The sequence below is a fragment of the Callospermophilus lateralis genome, chromosome 4 (assembly GCF_048772815.1).
Source record: "Callospermophilus lateralis isolate mCalLat2 chromosome 4, mCalLat2.hap1, whole genome shotgun sequence".
Taxonomy (NCBI): domain Eukaryota; kingdom Metazoa; phylum Chordata; class Mammalia; order Rodentia; family Sciuridae; genus Callospermophilus; species Callospermophilus lateralis.
In genome coordinates, this window is record NC_135308.1 from 52,549,989 (window position 1) to 52,572,470 (window position 22,482).

The 22,482-nt window shown below is 35.0% G+C and overlaps 1 protein-coding gene across 1 annotated transcript in view; it reads right to left on the bottom strand.

The window, feature by feature from the left end:
• The window catches only part of Adam9 (ADAM metallopeptidase domain 9), a 90,811-nt gene that overhangs the window by 25,781 nt on the left and 42,548 nt on the right, over positions 1 to 22,482 (bottom strand). The window contains exons 13-15 of the mRNA XM_076853825.1: positions 15,526 to 15,618; positions 14,119 to 14,314; positions 4,193 to 4,298 (exon numbers count right to left, since the gene is read on the bottom strand). Coding sequence (XP_076709940.1) covers positions 4,193 to 4,298; positions 14,119 to 14,314; positions 15,526 to 15,618 — 395 coding nt within the window. The remainder of the gene's footprint in view (positions 1 to 4,192; positions 4,299 to 14,118; positions 14,315 to 15,525; positions 15,619 to 22,482) is intronic.

A 22,482-nucleotide genomic window follows, 5' to 3' on the forward strand; every position in this document is an offset into this window, starting at 1 on the left:
CCATTCATTTGCTAGATTACCAGAGTAAAAGTGCTTAAACTCTGTCCTCAGTTTCTTCATCTAAAATAAGGAAATAAATAATAATGCCTATATTACATAGTGGGGAGATTAGGTATGAAACCTCTAAAATGATACACAGCATAAAGTGGATCTCAGTTAACATCTTTCAGAGCCTGGCAAAATTCACATTGCTGAGACACATTCATTATTTCATATGCAATCTTGGTGACATATTAAAGTATAAAAGGAAAATACTCTTAAAAAACTGTTACACATCATTTATAAAATCATTTGAACAGAAAAAAACTTCATAAAGATACAGGCAGTCCACAAAATAAAAACACAAACATCCAAAAAAAAGATGTTGTTTTATTAACTATAATATCACAACCTCAATAAAATAATTGCTTCAGTTAAGGATCATCCATAGGGTGAAACGGTGGTGAGGCAGTGGATATTCATATTGCACAAAAGCATCACTCCACATATTACATGATGGCTGCAATGGAAAATCCTAACTTTATGATAGCAAGATCTGGTCACTGTTACTTAGTATCACCAATCATAAGACAGCCCATATTATGTGCCTTCTTAACATAATGATCACTTATGAAGTATTTTTAACAGATGTATTTAACCCAAATCTAAGATTTTAGATTTCAATTCTCATTTAAAGAAAATTCAGTGAACAGATAAAAGTCAAGCAACACTGAAAGAAAATTATCAAACAAATCCAAAACATGGGCTTATCGGCCCAGCCATTTCCACAGGTCAATGCCGTTGGAAAGAAAAAAATTACAACAAAGGGGAATATTTTAGATTGAAAGTGACTTAAATGACATGACAACTAAATGCAACAGATGATCCTTGATTTGAGTCCTGATATGGAAAAATTGTCAGTGTGAAACACAATTTGAGGAAGACTAGGAAAATATGAACATCAACTAGATATAAGATATTTAAAGCTGATCATTTTAGAACAGCAGTTGGTGTAGTTCAGTGGTACAGAATATGCTTAGCATGCATAAGGCCCTGGGTTCAACCTTCAGCACCAAAACTATAGTAATTTAAAATAAACAAAATAACAAAAAGTTCAAAAGGATGATATTATCTATATACTGGAAAAAAAAGAGAAAAATAGCCCTTTCAGTCAAGGTGTTGCACATGGTTTATATATTTCTAAATATAAACCACATGTTTAGAATAGCAATGTTTATGTTCAACATGAAACATGTGGTTCGTGTTTAGAAATATATGAACACATGAAAAGGAAAAAAATACTTCAAGGAAATATCTGGATGATAGAACCATATGTGATTATTCTTTAGATTTTATATATTTTCTATGATGAGATTATAATAAAGATCATGAGGAGGAGGAGGAAGAGGAGGAGGAGGAGCACTACAATGACCACATACTGCCCTTAGTACTAATATTCAACACTCATTTAGTCTTCAAAACAACACTTAGAGGGCTGGGGTTGTGGCTCAGTGGTAGAGCACTTGCCTAGCACATGTGAGGCCCTGGGTTTAATCCTCAGCACCCCCCCAAAAAATTAAGTAAAATAAAGGTATTGTGTCCAACTACAACTAAATAAATATTTTTTAAAAAAACACTTAGAAATAAATACCAACATTATCCCCATTTTATAGGAGAAAAAAATGAAGGATGAAAGGGAAGTGAATTGTTTAAAGTCTCTGAGATGTTAAGAAGTTGAACCAGGATTCAAACTCAAAGGGTCTGACTTCAAATGTGTATTCAGAATAACTATAGTACCATTATATTACTATTATAAAATTTTTCTCAAATTAGCTACTCAGTAATTTATAAGTTTGACAAGTATAGCTTCCATATTTTCAATGAGAGTTATAAAAATAAGAAACCAAACTAGGCTATAAATAAGGATATGATATGTCTACCAAGTTCTCTCCAAGTTTGCATGAATCCACTTATCCCTAAACACTAATCTTTTTTTTTTTTAAGATAGAGAGAGAGAGAGAGAGAGAAGAATTTTTTAATATTTATTTTTCAGTTTTTGGTGGACACAACATCTTTATTTTACTTTTATGTGGTGCTGAGGATCGAACCCAGCACCGGTCATGCCAGGCAAGCACGTTACCGCTTGAGCCACATCCCCAGCCCTAAACACTAATCTTTATCCCTTTATACTAATTCTTCACCCACACTAATCCGTACCTTCATTCATTAGTTAATTCAACAAACCTTATTAGGCATTGTGTTCCAGGCATTATGTTAAACACTAATGATAAAATGTGTCATCTGACCTTACAATTTAGTGAGGATGAATGATAAGCAAGTAGTCACATACAGAACTAAAATGGTGGCAAATATTACAAAAGAATATTCCAGAGATCATGATGTAAGTTTGGTAATACTAAAAGGATTAATTCATCAAGAAGACATAATCCTCAATGTGCATGCACTCAATAACAAATTCAAACCATACACAATAAAAATTTAAAAACTAAAAAAAAAACAGACAAATTCATAATCATAACATGAGTCTAGCATGCCTCTCTCAGAAACTGAAGGAGCAAACAGATAAAAAAACAAACCTCCCAAAAGACATGGAAATATCAACTATTGATTAATTTGATATTAACAGAATAACGAATCTGGAAACCCTGCACAATACTCTGGTTTTTAATTGCACATGGCACATTCACCCAAATAAACCACATATACAGGGCAACAATGCATATCTCAATAAATTCCAAAGAGTTGAAATCATATACGGTATGTTCTGAATGGGATTAAATTAGAAATCAAAATCAAGAAGATAATCAGAATATTACCAATTTTTTAGAAATTAAGTAACACATTTCAACCCACAAGTCAAAGGAAAAATCACAATGCAAATTAGAAAATATTTTGAACAGTAATGAAAATACAACATATCAAATTCTATGAAAAAAAGATATATAGCATTAAGAATATGTGTAAGTATGATATTTGACCCTGTTAAGAAACTGGAGGAAGTCTTCCTTAAAGAAACTATACTTAAACTGAGATTGGGAAGATAAACAGAATTAACCAAGCTAAGAAATGGTATATGCAAGAGGTCCTGTGGCAAAAGGCACTTATAGGACAGTATGGCTGAAGCATTTCACAGATGTGGCAAATGAAGCCACAGAAAATACATACATACATACATTCATACGTACGTACATACATACATACATACATAGCAGATGAAGGACATACCTTATGGTAAGGAAAGAGGTTTTTTCAAGAATGAGAAATGAATGCTACTGAAAGGTCAAGTACCATGAAGACCTAAAAGTATCTGTTGGATTTGCCATGTGGAAGTCAGTGCTATTTCTTCCTAGGAAACACTGTCTCACTACAAGTTTCTTAATCTAACTGGGGGATTTAGGAGGTGGAGTGGGTAGAAGAGAGCATGATATTACAAATTAATTCCCATTAAATAAAATGTCAGTGTGAGTAGAGACAGTGTACAGAAATTAAAACAGAGGAAAGACATTGAAATTAGTGAACATATATGGGTTGAGATGGATGACTTTGTTCTCATTTGTAAGTTTTTAATGTTATTAATATTTTTACAATAAGTAAATGTTAATTATAAAAATAAAAAGTTTTAATCCACAATTTTAAAATTATGTAGAGCTAGAATAAAATAATGAACTCCAGAATTAATTCTGCAAATACCCTTTACCTTGGGATTTGGAAATATAATCTAATATTGAAAGGAAAAAGAAAAGGGTGTTTAGTTGGGATTCTTATTGTTGATCTAGGATAAACAAAGTAAGAATCTAAAACTTATTAGGTTTGAGACAGTTAATGTTGAAAGAAATGAATTATTTTACCAGTTTTGTCCCCAACACCAGAGACTGTCTGAAGTCTTGTATTGTAAAACATTAATTTCGAAGGTTAGGTAAAGGAGGAGAAGGCTGGCATGATAGCATAAGCCTGCCACCCCAGCATCTGGGAGGGGAGGCAGAGGCAGGAGATTCACTTTTCAAGACCACCTGGGCAATACAGTGAAAACCCATCACAAAAAAGAAAAGAAAATGTATAAAATTTTAAAAATACATAGAAAGTGAGAAAGTCAGCAGTTGCTAGGAGCTGTGGCAAGAACTTGTCACAGAGGACACTAGAGAAGACTGGTCTTATCATCTTCACAATGCTCTAGGACCTCACCTCCACTTACCCAGTGGCACACTTCTTGTATTCATTGCCAGAGAAACCACAATTGCCAAATCTGTCACCTTTAGAATTCACTTCAATGAAACAATCTCTTGGGGCAGCCTTGGCTTCTGTAACATTGAACATTTAAAAGAGAAAAAAAAAGTTATAGTAATTTAACTCAAAAATAAAACTATTCCCTTTGACAGTCCATACACTGGATGAACTGCCTCCACACCTCTGAAAACAAGATTTAACCTTACAGATAAAAAATTTTTGTTCCATATTTCATATATAACAACAAATGTAAAAATAACATTTAGATTGCCCTTAAAGCCAGTCTCAAGCACTCAAGTCCTATAAGAAAATACCATTAAACAAGGGCTGGGGATGTGGCTCAAGCGGTAGCGCGCTCGCCTGGCATGGCATGCGTGCGGCCCGGGTTCGATCCTCAGCACCACATACAAACAAAGATGTTGTGTCCAACGAGAACTAAAAAATAAATATTAAAAGATTCTCTCTCTCTCTCTCTAAAAAGAAAAAAAAAGAAAAAAAGAAAAAGAAAATACCATTAAACAAGAAATTATCATTTAAAGTCAATGCACAGTATGGTGCCATCTCAGCATATTCCTTCTCACTGCTCTCATGTACACATTTCGTACCCCTGATTAGATCAACTAGGGGGACCTGGTGAAAATACTGCCAATCATTTTTCCGTTACCACTTTATGGATATTGAGTTTAGATATTTCTGTTAAATGGATGAATTAACAAACACCTATAATAGATGACAAAGTATCAATCCATTCTTATTTTCTTAAATTAACATATCACTTAATATTCAACTTTTCTACCTAATTATATATGCCTAAAAAATAAGTTCTTTGGAAGTATTTATTTTCTTTAGAAGTATTTTCAAGCCAAAATGCCAGTACTTCCTCCTTAATTAAAGGAAGTTCACTTGCTTATCATACACATCTGATACTAGGCCACTTGGTTTTAAAGAAAATGAATATGGAGAAGAAAGAGATAAAGCAAAAAAGAAGCAGGGGATCAAATAAAATGAAAAACAAATACAGAAACCTTTACTGGAAAAATGAGATGAAACATGTTAACATCCCCAATCAAGCTCTTATAAAAACAGAAATAACTATAAAAATTCCAGATGATATGTAAAGGAAAAAAATAACTATAGTTCCCTAAGCCCTAGACATTTTTTGCAAACCTCTATGAAAGCAATATATTTGCTAAATAATAGTACTTACCTCATCAAAATGACTATCTGTAATTACTTTTGTAATAACCTGCCCATTCCTACAAAATACATCAGAAGCTGACAGATTTCTTCACCCTATACCATGACCTGGCATAGATAAGTCCCATTTATTTATTAGTCTTCCTCAGTCTCTATCTGACCCACTGTAAGACAAGGGATGTAGGAGAAACCAGAGAGAGCAGGAATTGCAAGGGAACAGATAGATGAGAATGGGGAACACGAGGATAAGAGAATATGTCTATAAAATGAGCTCACTGTGCCGATCTTCCTGCAGTCCTGCCTGGCCTGAGCAGACAGGATATGTCACATTCCTCCCAAAAATGGGGGTGGGATCCTGGCAGTCAGTGTAGGTAATGAATGATAGGGTTTGAGATGATGAGGACTGGTTATCAAAGAAAAGACAATGGGTTGCTAAAAGTTAACCTCAGGGGTCACACTGCCCAGCACAGTGGGTTGCTAAGGATTAACCCCTGTGCACCTGCTCCCTCCTGCCCTTAGGCTTGTACATGGAGAAGAAAGAGAAGGCAAGGATTAAAAGGGGGATTCTGAAGTCTACAAAAGTGCAAGACACACCCCCTCCACGATACCCAGCTCTGGGCCCCCTTCTCTTCAGAGAAGACTGTTATTATCTCTTTTCTTAATCTTTTAATCTTCAACACTGGGAGAACAAGGACCTGTTCCTGATCTCCAAGACCGGTATCAAAATCTAGACAAAATCAACAACTCTAAATTCAGAGAAATCTTAATAACAGAAACAAAAACTGAAATAAAAATAGAAATACATCCAGGCACAGTGGCACACACCTGAATCCCAGCATTCAGGAGACTGAGGCAGGAGGATCACTAGTTCAAAGCTAGCCTCAGCAATTTAGTGAGGCCCTAAGCAACTCAGGGAGACCCTGTCTCTAAATAAAATACAAAAAAGGACTGGGGGAGTGGTTCAGTGGTTAAGTGCCCCTGGGTTCAATCCACCATACCCAAAACAAAACAAAACAAACAAACAAACAAACAAACCCAGATACAGAAATATCAAAGTAAAGACTGGTCCCTCCTTTCTTCCTCCTTTCCTCTTCCCCTCCTTGTTTCCTGCCTCCCTTCCTTTCTTCTTTCTTTCTTTACTTCCTCTGTCTTCCCTTCTCTCTACCTTTTCCCCTCCCTGCCTGTTTGCTTTCCTTCCTTTCTTCCTCCATCCATTCTTTCCCCTCTTCCTTCATACATTAAATATATATTAAGCACCTATTAAGTATCTCACACCTTGATGGATAGAGTATAGTTTACCAGGAAGAAAACAGAAAAATCCCTCTGTTAGTAGTTGTCTGTTCTCTTTCTTAATTAAAGGGAAGCCTCTCCAAATATATGACGAATATCATATTCCCTTTATGGTTGCTGTTCTTATTGACTCAAAACAAAAAAAGGAAGAAGATGAGAAAACAGAATTCTAGAATAGTTTCGGTATCAATCATCACTGCCAATTTATAAACCACAGATATCTGCTGAAAAGCAACTTCTCCCTGAGCAGCCTCAACCATGTGAAGCCAATACAGGAAACAAGGATTCTGCACAATGCAGATCATCGCTCTGAGAACACTGATAACATTAATGTGGAATAAAAATAAAGCTCACTAAATGTGCTGAATGTCTCAATGTAAAGTCTCCATGGTTTCTCACCTGAACTACTATATAGCAGCTACCCAATATCCTTTCTCTGCTCCTCTAAATGATTTTCCATAGTGTTGCTACAGAAATCTCAAAAGCAAATCATATCATGGCATTTCCTCACTTAAATTTTCATTATTCTCCCATCATCTGGGGCATAATAACCTCAGTATGAACCTCATGACTCTTTGCTAGTGGAAGCAAGCTCTTCACCCCCAGTGGAAGAGGCCACTATACTCTGTGGAAACAGCCTCTCCACACCATGGGAATTAACCCTGATTGCCTGTGGAAGAAACTGCCATGCAATGCTATTCCAACTTTCCTCTGGACCCATTCCCAACTTCCCTCTCTGCTTATAGACCTGTAACTAGACTCCAATCAAAACAAACCCTGACCGGTAAACTATAAAATATGACCCATGGGGAGGTTCACAATACTCCAAATGGACCCCAAGAGCATGTGTGGGATGGGATATCAAGGGCATAGGATAATGGTGGAAGAAACATAAAAGTGGATTAGGCTGAATTTATTAGCAAGAACTCATACAGCAGAGATTCTATACTTGGTGTTTCTACTCCGAGTTAGAAAGGGCTCTTAACAGTTTACCTGGTGGGTTGGCTAAACACTGAACATGGTGGTTGGTTAAACACTGAACAAAGAAGCAGAGGACCATTTCCTGAGTTAAACATGTATGCAGAAAAAGAAATGTCTGAGTGAAAAAAAGGCCAGTCCCTTTGGGAAGAATTCTAGTACACAGGCAAAAATTTATACTATTAATCATTATCTTAGCCATTTCCAAAGGAATGACTTTCACCACAGTAACTGTATTATGTACTGAATGTCTGTGTACTCCAGATTTCATATGTTGAAGTCTTAAGTCCCAGTGAAATGAGATTTGGAGATGAGTCTTTTAGGAGACGTTGTTAGATAAGGTCACGGGTGGGTCTCTCATTATAGTGCCAGTGACCTTATAAGGAGGAGGAGAGACATCTCTTTTTCCCACCACCATATGAAGGTGGCCATCTGCAAGCCAGAAAGAAAGCCTTCACTGGGAGCCAAATCAGCTAGTACCTTAGACTTCCAAGTCTCCAGAACTGTGAAAAACAAATGTCTATTGTTTAAGCCACCCTGTTATAGCAGTCTGTTATACTTTCAATATTTGTCTCCTTCAAAACGCATACTGAAATGGAATTATAACTGCAGCAGTATTAAGAGGTGGTACCTTTTGTGATTAGGCCATGAGGACTCTGTCCACATGATGGGATGAATGCCAGTATAAATGGGTGGGTTAGGTCCCTGTTTTGTCTCCTGCCCTTCTGCCTTCCACCATATGGTGAAATGGCAACACAGCCCTCACTGGATGCTAGTGACTTGATATTGGACTGTCCAGCCTTCAGAAGTATAAACCAATATATTTGTGTTCATTTTAAATTTCCAAGACTGTGGTATATTATTACAGAAACACAAAACAGACTGACCCTTATACAAAATCAATCAGACTAAGATTTGATGCACTAGGGAAAAGGAAACAAACAGACTCTTGGCAACATAGCCACTGTATCTACAGTGACACTAACAGACACAAAATATCACTGTGGTCCACTACAGTAGGGGCTTGTGGAGGTCAAGTGATAAATGGAATTTTAGCTAAGGTCCATCTCATAGTAGGGTCAGTGAGTCCCCAAATCCATTTTGCATTTTTTCTTATAGTTCCAGAATACATAATTGTAATACATGTACTCAGCAAATGGCAGAATCCCTATATTGGTTTCCTGACAGTTATTATGGTGGAAAAGGCCAGGTGGAATTTACTAGAACACTTCTACCTTGGAAAATAGTAAACTAAAAGCTATACCACATTCCTGGAGGGATTATGGAGATCAGTGTCACCTTAAGAACCTAAAAGATAGGGGTACTGACTCACCACACTTACATTCAACTCACCTATTTGGCCTATAAAAAAAGGCAAATAGTTCTTGGACAATGACAGAAGACCACCTAAGCTTAATCCAGTGATGACTCCAACGTAGCTATTCATTGTTTGAGCAAATTAACACATTCCTTGATACCTGGCATGCAGCTGTGAACTGACAAATGCTTTAATTCTCAGGCCCATCTACATGGCCCACCAGAAGCAGGATGCTGTCAGATGTCAAGGCAGAAATACAACCTGCACTATCTTACTTCAGGAGTATATCAACTCTTCAGCCTGACCTATGTCATTTTGAGGGCCATGATTGCCTTTCCCTTCCAAAATAATATCACTCCACTCTATTACAATGAAAATATTATGTTCACTGAAACTAGTCAGAAAAAAAGTAGCAAACACTATAGACATTGGTAAGATCTACATGATGGAGGATAAGAAATAAATCTGATGAAAATCCAGGAATCTTCTACCTCAATGACATTACTAGGGTATGAGAAATGTTAAAATATCTCTTCTAAAATAAGAGTAGATCCCTATTTCTCAACATGCACAAAAATCAACTCAAAATGCACCAACTAGGAATTAGACCAGAGACTATGCAACTCCTAAAAGAAACAGGGTGGGGGCGCTGGGGTTGTGGCTCAGCGGTAGAGCGCTTGCCTAGCATGTGTAACGCCCTAGGTTCGCGTCTCAGCACTACATATAAATAAGTTTAAAAAAAATTCATCAACAACTAATAAAAATATTTAAAAAAAAAGAAACAAGGGTCAGTATTCCAACATACAGGCTTAAGCAACAACATCCTCAATGACTCCTAAAGCTCAGGAAATAATATCAAGGATTAATAAATGGCATAGCATCAAATTAGAAAGCTTCTGTGCAGAAAAGGAAACAAGAATGTGAAGAGAGAGCCTACAGAATGGAAGAAAATTTTTGCTAGCTACTCTTATGACAGGATTAATATAAAATATTAATATAGATAAAATATAAAGAAGTCAAAACTTACTGCCAAAAAAGGAACTAATTAATAAATTAGAAAACAAATTAAACAGATACTTCTCAAAAGAAGAAATACAAAACAAATGGCCAACAAATACATCAAAAATGTTCAACATTTTTAGCAATTAGAGAAATGAAAATAAAAACTACACTGAGATTTCATCTCATTCCAGTTAAAATGGCAGCCATGGAAAATACAAACAATAATAAATGCTAGAGAGGATGTGGGGGAAAAGAACACTTTTACAGTGTTGGAAAGATGGAAATCAGTACCGAGGTTCCTCAAAAGATTAGACATGAAACCACCATATGACCCAATTACACCACTCCTCAGTATTTATCCAAAGAATTAAAGTCAGCATACTATAACAACACACACACACCCATATTTACAGCAGAACAATTCAAAACAAACTATGGAACAAGGCTAGGTGACCTCAATGGATGAAAGGATAAAGAAAATGTGGCACATAATAGAGTTCTATTCAGCCATAAAGAACACTGAAATTATGACATCTGTAGGAAAATGAATGGAATAATGAGAGTATTATGTTAAGGGAAATAGGTCAAACTCAGAAAGTCAAGGATCATTATGTTTTCTCTCATGTAAAAAGCTAGAGAGGAAAAAGGAAAGAGAGAGATCTCAGGAAAATTGAAGGTAGACCAGTATATTAGAGGAAAAGGATCATGAGGAAGAAAGTAGAGAAAGAGGAAATACTGGGGAACAATATTGAGCACATTTTATTGTTATGTCATGTTCATGTACAAATATGCAACAACAAATCCCACTATTATATATAATTATAATGCACCAGTAAAAAAAGGGGGGGGGGGATAGATATTCTTTCTAAAAGAGAAGTTGTTGTTTTTTATCACTCCCATAACCCAAAGAGGGGCACAACACTTAGCAATCCTCATTAGGATTTGAAGGTAATATGCAGTCATGCACCACATAATGATGCTTCAGTCCACAACAGACAACATATACAATGATGGTCCCATTTATCACCTAGTGATTTCACAGTCATCTTAGGTTATATAAATACACTTCTATAATATCCACACAATGATGAAATCACCTAACGATGCATTTCTCAGAATATATCCCTTTCATTAAGTGACACACGACTGTATTCCTCATTTGGTGATATTACTCTGCACCATTTATCCAGTGACCTAAAAACCTGCTAACTTGGGGACACAAACAGAATATTCTGCAGCAGGCCCAGGATGCCATGCAAGATTTTCTGTCAACTGGGCATATAAAACAGTGCTTGAAGTTTCAGTGGCAGATAAAAATGCTACTTGGAGCTTTTGCCAATTCCCTATAGGAGAATGGCAGCACAAGTCTTTAGGATTTTGGAGTGAAATTCGGCTATCCTTTGTGGTTAACTACTCTCCTTTTGAGAAATGGTCCTTGTTCTATTACTGAACCTTAAGTAGTCACTGAGTTGAATGGTAACTTGGTGACTGTGAAGTGGGTGAGAACTGACAAACCAACTTATAAAGTTGGGCAACACTCCACCCTGAAATGGAAGTGGTATATATAAGACTGAACCCAAGCAGGCACCAAAGGCTCATGAAGTGACCCAAGTGACCCAATGCCCATAGTCCCTACTCCTGCTACACAGCATTCTTTCTCCTAGCCAGAACCTACGCCCTCATGGGGAATTCTTTACACTGAGTTGACAGAGGCAGGAAGAGAAGAATAAGGCCTCTTTTGCACATGGTTCTGCACAATAGGCAGAACCCAAAAGTGGACAGGTATAGCATTACAGTCCTTTTCCAGGACATCCCTGAAATTCACCTGGTTTTTTACTTTGTTTGCAAGGAGAAATGGCCAGAAACATGATTACAAACCAAGTGATGGGCTGTGGCCAATGGTTTTAATAATCAAATAGATAGGATGGATCACAGCCTCTTTCCCTAGCATTCCTTCTCATCATCCAAATATCTCATAAAATAACCAAGGTTGCAGGGTTGGAGGTCATTCATGGGATCAGAAACATGAACTCCACTCAACGATTGATATGACTGCAGCCAGTGCTAAGTGCCCAATCTGCTGGAAGCTAAAACCACTGAGTCCATAAAGTGGCACCATTTCTAGGGGTAATCATCCAGCTACCTGGTGGCAGGGTGATTACACTACACTATTCCGTTTTTATAATGGAAGGGGCAGTGTTTTGTTCTTACTAGAATAGAGATTCTTAAAGTAGATATTTTTTCCCCTGTACTGGGGATTAAATATGGAGGTATTCCACCACTTAGCTACATTCTTAGCCCTTTTTATTTTTTACATTGAGATAGGGTCTCACTAGGTTGAGTAGGGTGGTCTTGAACTTGTGATCTTCCTGTCTCGGGTTTCCAAGTAATGGGATAACAGTAGTACACTACTGCACCTGGCTTGGATGTGGATTTTCTGTCCCTACATACAATGTTTTTGCCAGAATTACCTTCTGTGGAGCTACAGAATTCCTTATCCACCTTTGTGGTATTCCATACATCACCACAGGCTAGTGGTTAATCATTTACAGTTTAATTAGTGGTAAGTATATAGAAAGCTAGCCAAATCAGAAAGAGACAGAAACAAAACCCAAAAATAATCACTCAATCTAGGGAATATAAAAGTGGAAAAGTAATTGTAACTTACTACATTCATTTGTGAATGGCATCAACATGGCATACACAGTCAACACTGCTTTATCTAAAACAATAATTAATTTATATTGGAAGGATGGAGAATGGAAAATGAACACTGATATAATGAAAGTTGTCAAAGGATGAAAGAAGAAAAGGAAAGAAAACTAATTCTTATCTTTCATAAACAACAAAAAAGCAGTACTACCAAGAGATTATGCAAAGACTGGGGCAAGTAACAACTACCACCAAAAAAATCAATTAAAACAAATAAAAGCTGTTATCTCAAAGGATGGGGATGCTGAGTAGAAATAGACTTTAATTTTCATAGCAAACATTATAGAGTCATTTAGCTCTGATCTGTGGTATACCTCTGATAAAAATGAAACTTTAAAAAGAAAAAAACATGGAAAATAAAAACACATGGTAAATATACATCACTAAGAAAATGGATAACTAAATCATGGTCCATGGATAACTAAATCATGGACCACTTAGCCTAATGAAATATTCTAATGTACTACAATATAAATGTATCAGCATAGATAAATCTCAAGAAAATTCTGGGGAGTGATGCAAATATCAGGCCAAGGTACATAAGCTTTTATTAAAACTAGAAAATGAGAGTCTACAGAAAATCACATCGAATGTTCTCTCTCATAGGCAGAAGCTAGAAAAAAATAAGGGAAAAAGAGGGGTATAGGAGGTTCTAAAGATATAGGAAAGATCAGTGGAATAGAAGTAGATTGAGAAGGGAGATGGGAAAGGGGAAGAAATCTGGAATAAATTTAACAAAATCATGCTATATGCATATATATATATATATATATATATACACACACATATATATTTTCTACATATATATATATATATATATATATATATATATGTAAAAAGCACCAATTGAAAATAACTAAATAAATGAACAAAGGAAGGTCAGTAAAGGAAGGAGAATAGGAGGAGAACGAAAGGGAAGGAAAGTGATGGGGGGGACAAGAACTGAAATAGAGTAAAACAAATTTCAACTATGTATGACTTTGTCAAAATGAGCTCAACTACTATGTATAATTATAACCCTCTAACTTAAAAAAGAAAACAAGACTCTGGGAATATAGCTCAATGGTACAGAATTTGCCTGGCATATATGAGGTCCTGGGGTTAATGCCCAACACTGCAAAAAAAATTTTAATCTACAAAATAATATAATATATGCTCATGTTTATATATTTTATATACAAAGATAAAGAGAAGAGATGAGAGCAAAAGCAAAAAGCTTCGATTAAATCTGAGCATATTAAAATTCATGATTACGACTGCCACTGGAGAAGTAAGAAGGGAGATATGATAGGAGAGGGGAAAATGAGAACTTTATCATTAATGTTTGATTTCTGTTTTTAAGAAATCTAAAACAAAAAATAAATAAAAATCAAATCAATCAATTATGAATATCTTACTTGAACCAAAGATGACTTGACACTGCGCATCATAATATTGGCACATGCCATTGTAACAATAGGCTTTGTTATTCTGGCAAGGAAATCCATTCTGAATAAAAACATCAGGCTGACAGAACTGAGAAGAACCATTGCAATACTCTGGAACATCACATTCATTGGTTTTTCCTCGGCATAAAGAACCTCCTGGAAGGAACTAGGGTAATAAGATTTACATTAAATAATAATATCAGGACAATGTCCACAAATAAGTCAAATTTGAAAACCATAGTATGTTAACATATTTATACAATTTTTGAATGGTTTTAACAACAAAAGATTAAATAACCCAATAGAAAAATAAAGACTAAACAGATAATTCATGTCATAAATATTGAAAATAAAAGCATAACTTTAATGATAATGAAAAGAAATGCAAATAAATAAAAATATATGAACACTTTACACCTACTGCACTAACTAGGAAATGGTGCTTGCTAGAAACCAACATTAGCATAAAGAAAAAAGTATTTGATAACATTGTTGACAGAAGTGTAGAATGACACATTTGTGGAAGACATATAAAATGTTTATCAAAAGTTTTAATATGCATATTCTGGTCCAATAATTTCTCTTATATGAAATAACTAGAAGCAAACTAAATGTCCACCATTAGTTAACTAGATAAATTATGGTTGCCATACTAAAGGAATTCTAATTATATAACCATGTAGAACTATATAAGGGTAAAAGTCCATGATAATCTTATTGGAAAGAATGGATAATAAAAATATGTGTACCTGTGTTTACCCATTATAAACAAACACATACATACCTGTCTCTCACATTTGTATAGAAAAAAAGTGACTAAGTTAACAATAAATTATCAACAAATGGCAACCAAAGGAACATAAAATGATGGTCTTTCATTTTCTACTACCTATATATACTTTGGTATTGTTGAATTATTTCTAATAAGCCTAAATTACTTTAAAATCATGGAAAAAATGTTTCTACTTGGAAAAAAATCCCTATAGAACATTTATCAGAAAGAAATATGCTTAAAATTGCAAATAAGTGGCAAAATAGAATTTCCTAGTCATATAATAATAATATATAATAATATATATAATAATAGTCCTCCCCTAGATATCTCAGAATTTTTGTGGGGGATTGGGCTGGGTAAGGAAGGGTACTTGGGATGGAACACTGAGGTACATTCACACTCCTTTTCATTTTTTTATTTTGAGATAGGGTCTAAGTTGCCCAGGCTAGCCTTAACTTGCAATCCTCCTATCTGAGCCTCCTGAGTAGCCAGTAGTATGGGTATACACCACCACACCTAGCATGAAAACAAACTTTGATATATACATATTTTTCTTTTTCTATTTTTATTTTTGTTGTTCCAAACAGGGAGGAATTCCTTACCCGGCAGTCTTTACAACAGTCACCATAAGCACATTCAGCAAATGATTTAAGTTTACATGTACTTCCTTCACAACAAGGGTCCAACTCACATTCCTACAAATAGAAAATGACTGTCAATTAAAAAAATGAGTTATTGACATTAATATTCACTACTAAAATTCTTTTCTTATATCCTGCCTATAGCAATTACTCTCCACAAACAGTCACTAACTACTAGATTTATCAGTATCTCTTTAGGTACAAATAATTTGGTCTCGATAGATTTGAAAAGACTGAAATATTGGAGTACGTGCCTTATATCTGCTCAGACAACCATAATAAAATACCATAGACAAAGTGGCTTCAAAGATAGAAATTGGCTTTCTCACAGTTCTGGAGGGTAGAAGACGAACATCAAGGTTCTCACAAATTCAGATTCTGGTGGGACCTCTCTTCCTGGCTTGCAGACAACTCCCTTCTTGCTGCGTTCTCACATGGACTTTCCTCAGTGCTTGTTGCCTTCTCAGAGAGAAGGCAGGTGAGATGACCAGTATGTCTTCTAAAGACACTAATTCTAATGAAATCAGGGACCCATCCTTCAGTCCTTATTTAAACTTAATTACATCCTCAGAGACCCCCTTACCACATATAACCACACTGGTGGTTATGGCTTTGCCACATGAAGTTTGGGAATACACAAATATCCATTCTATAAGAATAGGTTTAATGATCACAAAGAAGAAGAAATCCATGAATGTAATTCTCTTCATGTTCAAGGTCTGACTTCTCTTTTAGGTGGCTCTTTGTCCTAAGTGGGCACTCTTTTTTTTTAAAAAAATGCTGGAGATTTAGCCCAGGGCTTACACATATTCTACCACTGAACTACATCTTACTTGGCTTCTCTCACCACACTTTGGGCTACCACGGTTCTTTCCCCTTAACTCCATCCTTCCACCCATATGTCTGCCTTCTCTTCTGTGTTAACGTAGCAAGATCAGTGTCCTGGGTTTTATACTCTGCTGTAGACTTACAATATATCACCATTGGGGAAGACTGGCAGAGGAGTACCTGGGACTCTCTGTACCATTTTTGCAATTTCCTGTAAGATTACAATCATTTCATAATTAAAATGTTTTTATTTTTTCTTTGTAATTAACACATAAAAAATTAACATATTTATAGAATACAATGTGATATTTCCATACATATATACAATGTATACTGATCCAGTCAGGATAATCAGCATTTCCAAAACACAATAAAAATTATAAAATAGATGAACTCTAATCTATGCCTTGTAACATGCCAAAATAAATAAGTCATGGACCAAGATGTAACAAATAAAGCTATGAAACTACTTTGAGGAAATATCTGCAACTTTGGAGTAGGCAAACAAAGTACAATCCATAAAAGCATAAAATTCATAAATGATAAAATGGATTTCATCACAATGTAGAAGTTCTGTTCTTCAAAAGATACTGTTACGTTACTCAAAGGCAAGCTACAATCTAGAGAATATATTTGCAAATCAAATATATAACAATGGACTTATAGCCAAAATATATAAAGTATTCTCAAAATAATTAGCAAACTAATTTTTAAAATGGAAGAAAAAGCTAAACAGACCATGCCACCCCAAGAAACACAAATGGGAAAAAAAAAAAAAAAAACTTGAAAACATATTAGGGAAGGGCAAAGTAAGGAAATGCAAATTAAAACTTTAACAAGGCATCACCTCCCACCAAGCTGAATGACTAAAAATTAAAAAGACCCCATATGAAGTACTATTGAAGATATGAAAGAATTAAAACTCTTAACACATTGTCTCACACATTGATGGGAGTGAAAAGTGGCACTACCACTTTGAATAGCAGTTTTTAAGTTTCTTGAAAAATACAGAACTACCATAGTCATTCCATTCTAGCTATCTACATAAGAGAAATAAAAACCTAAGTTCACATAAAGACTTTAATGTGACTGTACACATGAGCTTTTTTCATAATAGCCTCAAACTAGAAACAGCTCAAATATCCAATAACAGATGAATACATAAGCAAACTGCAATATATCTGCAATAAACACCAAAAAAAATTAATGAACTGGCACAGCTATACTATGAACAAACATCAAGAAAGACTATGCTGAGTAAAAGCAGCAAAACAACGAAAAAAAAGCCATTCCATTTATATAAAATTCTAGCAAACACACTCTTATACATAGTGACAGAAAGAACAGTGGTTGCCTAAGAAAAATGGGTTTGCATAGAAGTGATTACCAAGAGACATAAACTTTTGAGGATGTTAAGTTCAAGCTCATAATTGTGGCGATAGTTTCAAATATGTATGAACGTGTCAAGACTTATCAACTTGTATACTTCTAAAATGTGCACAGTATTGTTGACTAAGTCCACAAAACAGCCCATTTCTTCCCCCTTTGTTTTGCCTTGACAAAACTTAGTTCTCTCTCCTCTAAAACTCAAAACTCTGCTTCCCCCTCGAAAGGAAGGGAGGGAGGGAAGGAAGTATAACATACACCCTTGTCGTATTTTCCTGGAAATGAGCTGACTGTAGCAGACACTTCCTATCAGACCCTCACTGGTCATTTCCCAATCACTTCTCAAGTTTGCCCTTAAAAGATTCTGTTTAATCTTTACTTGCCCTTAAAAAAAAAAAAAAAAAAGGTTTGATTTTGAGATCCTTGAAGAATTCTGAGATCAAAGCACTCTATTTCAAGCCTTTCTTCTGAATAAAGGTTTTCTCTATTTAAATCTGAAGTTTTGATTTGACATTGTATTCAATTCTACTTCAGTGAAGCTGGTAATTTTTTTTCAAAGACACTCTGCAGCACAGACTGATGGTTTCATAAAAGAGTAACAGAAATTTATAGTTTAGGATAAAAGTAACATTTTAAATGCTTTCACAACGACCATTAGTGCATAAAAAGTCAAATTCAGTAAAGTGGTAGAATACAAAATGAACACACAAAAGAATTGGTTCATTTATACAGAAAAATGAACTACGTGAAAACAATTAAATTACAACAGCATAAAAAATAATAGAGTACTTAGAAATGAACTCAATGAGTTAAAAGACTTGCATACTAAAAAATACAAGACATTACTAAAAGAAATCAAAGATGATACAAATAAATGGGATCCTACATTCATGGGTTGGAAGAATTACTATTGGCAAAATGTCCACACTGTCCAAAGTAATCTACAGAGTCAATGTAATTCCTATCAAAATCCCATTTTTAAAAGAAGTTACAAAAAAAAAAAATTCTAAAAGTCATGTAGAACCCCAAAGACTCCAACTAGCCAAACCATCTTGATAAAAAAGGACAAAGCTGAAGGCTTCCTGATTTCAACACACTACTATAGTTAAACAGTATAGTACTGACTTAAAAATAGACATGTAGACCAACAGAACATAATGAAGTATCCATGCAAATAAGTCAAATGATCTTCTATAAGGATGTCAAGAATAAAGAATCTGGAAACAGTAGTCCCTTCACTAAATCAAAAAACTGGATATCTATAAGCAAAAGAATGGAAGTGCAACCTTATTTTATAATATAAACAAAAATTAACTCCATATACAAAAATTATCTCAAAATGGATCGAAGACTTAAATGAGGCCTCAAATGGTAAAACTTACAGAAAAAAAATACAAAGAAAACTTTCATAACATTGATCTTGGCAAAGATTTCATGGGTTGACACCAAAATCACAAAGAGAAGTAAAAATAGACAAGTGGGACTACATCAAACTAAAAGGTTCTGCATAGCAAAGGAAGCAATTGACAGAGTAAAGACCCAAAATATGGAATGTGAGAAAATATTTTCAGATCACACATCTAATAAAGGATTAATTTCCAAAGTATAAAAGAAACTCCTACAACTTAATAGTAAAAAAACAAAACAAAAAAAAAAACCTAATGACCTGATATTTAAAATGGGCTATATACTTAACAGACATCTCTCCACAGAAGACATACAAAGACATATGAAAAGATGTTCAATGTCACTAATCATAAAGGAAAATCGAATGTAATTTCATACCTGTTGAGATTATTATTATTTAAAAAAAAAAAAGAAGAAGAGGTGCTTGTGAAGATGTAGAGAAATTGGAACTCTTGTACACCACTGCTGGGAATGCAAAACAGTAAAGCTGCAGGGAGCACCCCCGCCCAAAATTAAAAATGTAATTCATATGATTCCAGCAATCTCACTTCTATTTATTTAAAATGAAATCAGAATCTTAAAGAGATATCTGCACTACCTTGTGCACTGAACTACTATTATCCACAGTACCCAAAATGTGGAAACTATTTAAATCTTCAATGACAGATAAATAAAGAAAATGTAATGTGCATATGCAACACACACACACACACACACACACACACACACACACACAAAGGAATACTATTCAGCCTTTAAAAAGAAAGAAATTTTATCATTTCAATAATGTGGATGAACCTTGAGGACACTATGCTAACTGAAATAAACTAGTCACAGAAGACATAAACTAGATTATTCTACTTATATTAGGTATCTAAATTACCCAAACTCATAAAAGCAAAGAACAGAATGGTGTTTTCCAGGAACTAAGAGAAGGTGAAATGGGAGATGCATGCTGATCAACGGGGTGTCAGGTTCCACTTACAAAAGAATTCTAGAGATCTGCTGTATAACACAGTACCCATAGTTAACAACACTTCATTATAGACTTTAAAATGTGTCTAAAAGATTAATTTCATGCTAAGTGTTCTCACCACTCAAAAAAAGTAAAAGTTAATCTGAAAACAAATATTTATAAATGTACATACTATATATTGTATATAAACATAAAGGGTCTAAAAAGAAATGCACCAAACTTCTTAGAGTGACAGTTTCTACGAAGTAAATGACTCATGAGGGAAATCAAGGCATGTATCGTTGCTTTTATTAACTATTCAAAAATTTTACACTAAGAAAATAACCTGTGATATATAAGGGGGGAGGAGTATTTTTTAAGAGTAATTAAAATAATTATAATTATAGTGAGAAAACTCAAATAGCAGATATTAATTACTATTTAAATAAGTTTGATGGTGAAATAAACAAGTGGGGGGGGGGGGAAACAAGACTAACAAAATATTTAAGAAGAAAGGTCTGAGCCAGGCACCTTGACTCATGCCTGTAATCCTAGCAACTTGGGAGGCTGAGGCAAGAGAATCACCAACTTCAAGACCAATCTCAGCAAGTTAGCAAGGCCTTAAGCAGCTTAGCCAAATCCTGCCTCAAAATAAAAAGTTAAAAAGGGGCTGGGGAGTAACTCTGTGGCAAAGTGCCCCTGGGTCAATTCCAGTACTTAAAAAAAATAAGACCTGAGAATCCTTCCAACAAGCAAGGTCTTAGGTATCCTAACAGTATCTTAATTTAAAAATTAAGAGGGGGAGGGTACAGTTCAGTGGTAAGTACAAGCTTTGCATGCCCAAGACTCTGGATTCCATCCACAGCACTGCTGAAAAAAAAAATAATAGGGGCTGTGGATCAAGCGGTAACGCACTCGCCTGGCATGCGCAGGGCACTGGGTTCGATCCTCAGCACCACATAAAAATAAAAAAAAAATAAAGATGTTGTGTCCACCGGAAACTAAAAAATAAATATAAAATTCTCTCTCTCTCTCTCTCCCCTTAAAAAAAAATAATAATTAATTAATTATATATTAAACATAACCAGGTCTCATCCTCCTCATATGAAAATGAAAATATTAAAAGTACCAGTTTCTTTGGGTTATTATGGGAACTATACACCTATACTCTAAAATACTTAGCACAAAATCCTGATACACATCAATAATGTACTGATTAATCAACACACCTTCATCATAAAACACATGCACCTTTCAAGAAAGTAAAATCAAGTCATCTGGTAAAGACCGGGTATGGTGGGCTGGGGATATAGCTCAGTTGGTAGAGTGCACAAGGCCATGGGTTCAATTCCCAGCACCACAAAAAAAGTAATAATAATAAAGTTTATGCCTGTAATCTTAATTTTGCACAGCAACTAAGCAAGACCCTGCCTCTAAAAAAATATATATAGAATAAGATGGACATCATTACCCTAGGTACATGTATGATTGCACAAATGGTGTGACTCTACTTCATGTACCACCAGACAAGCAAAAAATTCTGCTCCATTTTTGTACAATGAATTGAAGAGCTTTCTACTGTCATGTATACCTGATTAGAACCGAAGGACCAGGTGTGGACAGGTAAAGAGGAAGATGCACTTCTGGAAAAGACTGAAAATATGGTAGGACTTACAAACAACAGAACACAATGTCAGGCCTGGGAAGAAAGGATTTAAGTAGGCATTTATACTCCAAGAGAGGAGTATGGCCGAGTAGAGAAGTATAGCTACAGAAGAAGAAAAATGGGAATGCACTTAAGGCAGTAACTTTTAACGGTCTGATAAAATCAGTGACTAAAAGGTAAACCAAAGTTGAATAAAAGAAGAATCCTACTTTGAGTAGTAAGAATTTTGATTTTGAAGGACTCAAGGGTAGCCAGGTTCAATTTATTTTTTTTTTAAATGAGTCCAACTGGATAAATATTTCTGCAATGACAACGCCGGAATGGTGGAAATTTACTATAACAGCCAAGTGGAAAACAGACCACTTCTTTAAATAAATAAGACAATAACCATAAAATAAATAATAGGAGATAGAAAAAAAAACAGAAGACTATCCATGATGTTTTCCTTGACTTTAACAGATGGCATCATTATTTACATCCTGAAAAGGAGGTGACTAGTCCCAGAACATATCCATACAGACGAAATAACAATCCTCATTTTGCTACTAAAGCTTATTTTAGCTCCTCTGTCATAGTTGCCCCAAACCACAAGATTTTGCAAATCTTGTGATAGTTTTACAAAGCAAAAATTAAAAATTCAACTGACCAATGGATAAAAAAAAAAAAAAAAAAGTGG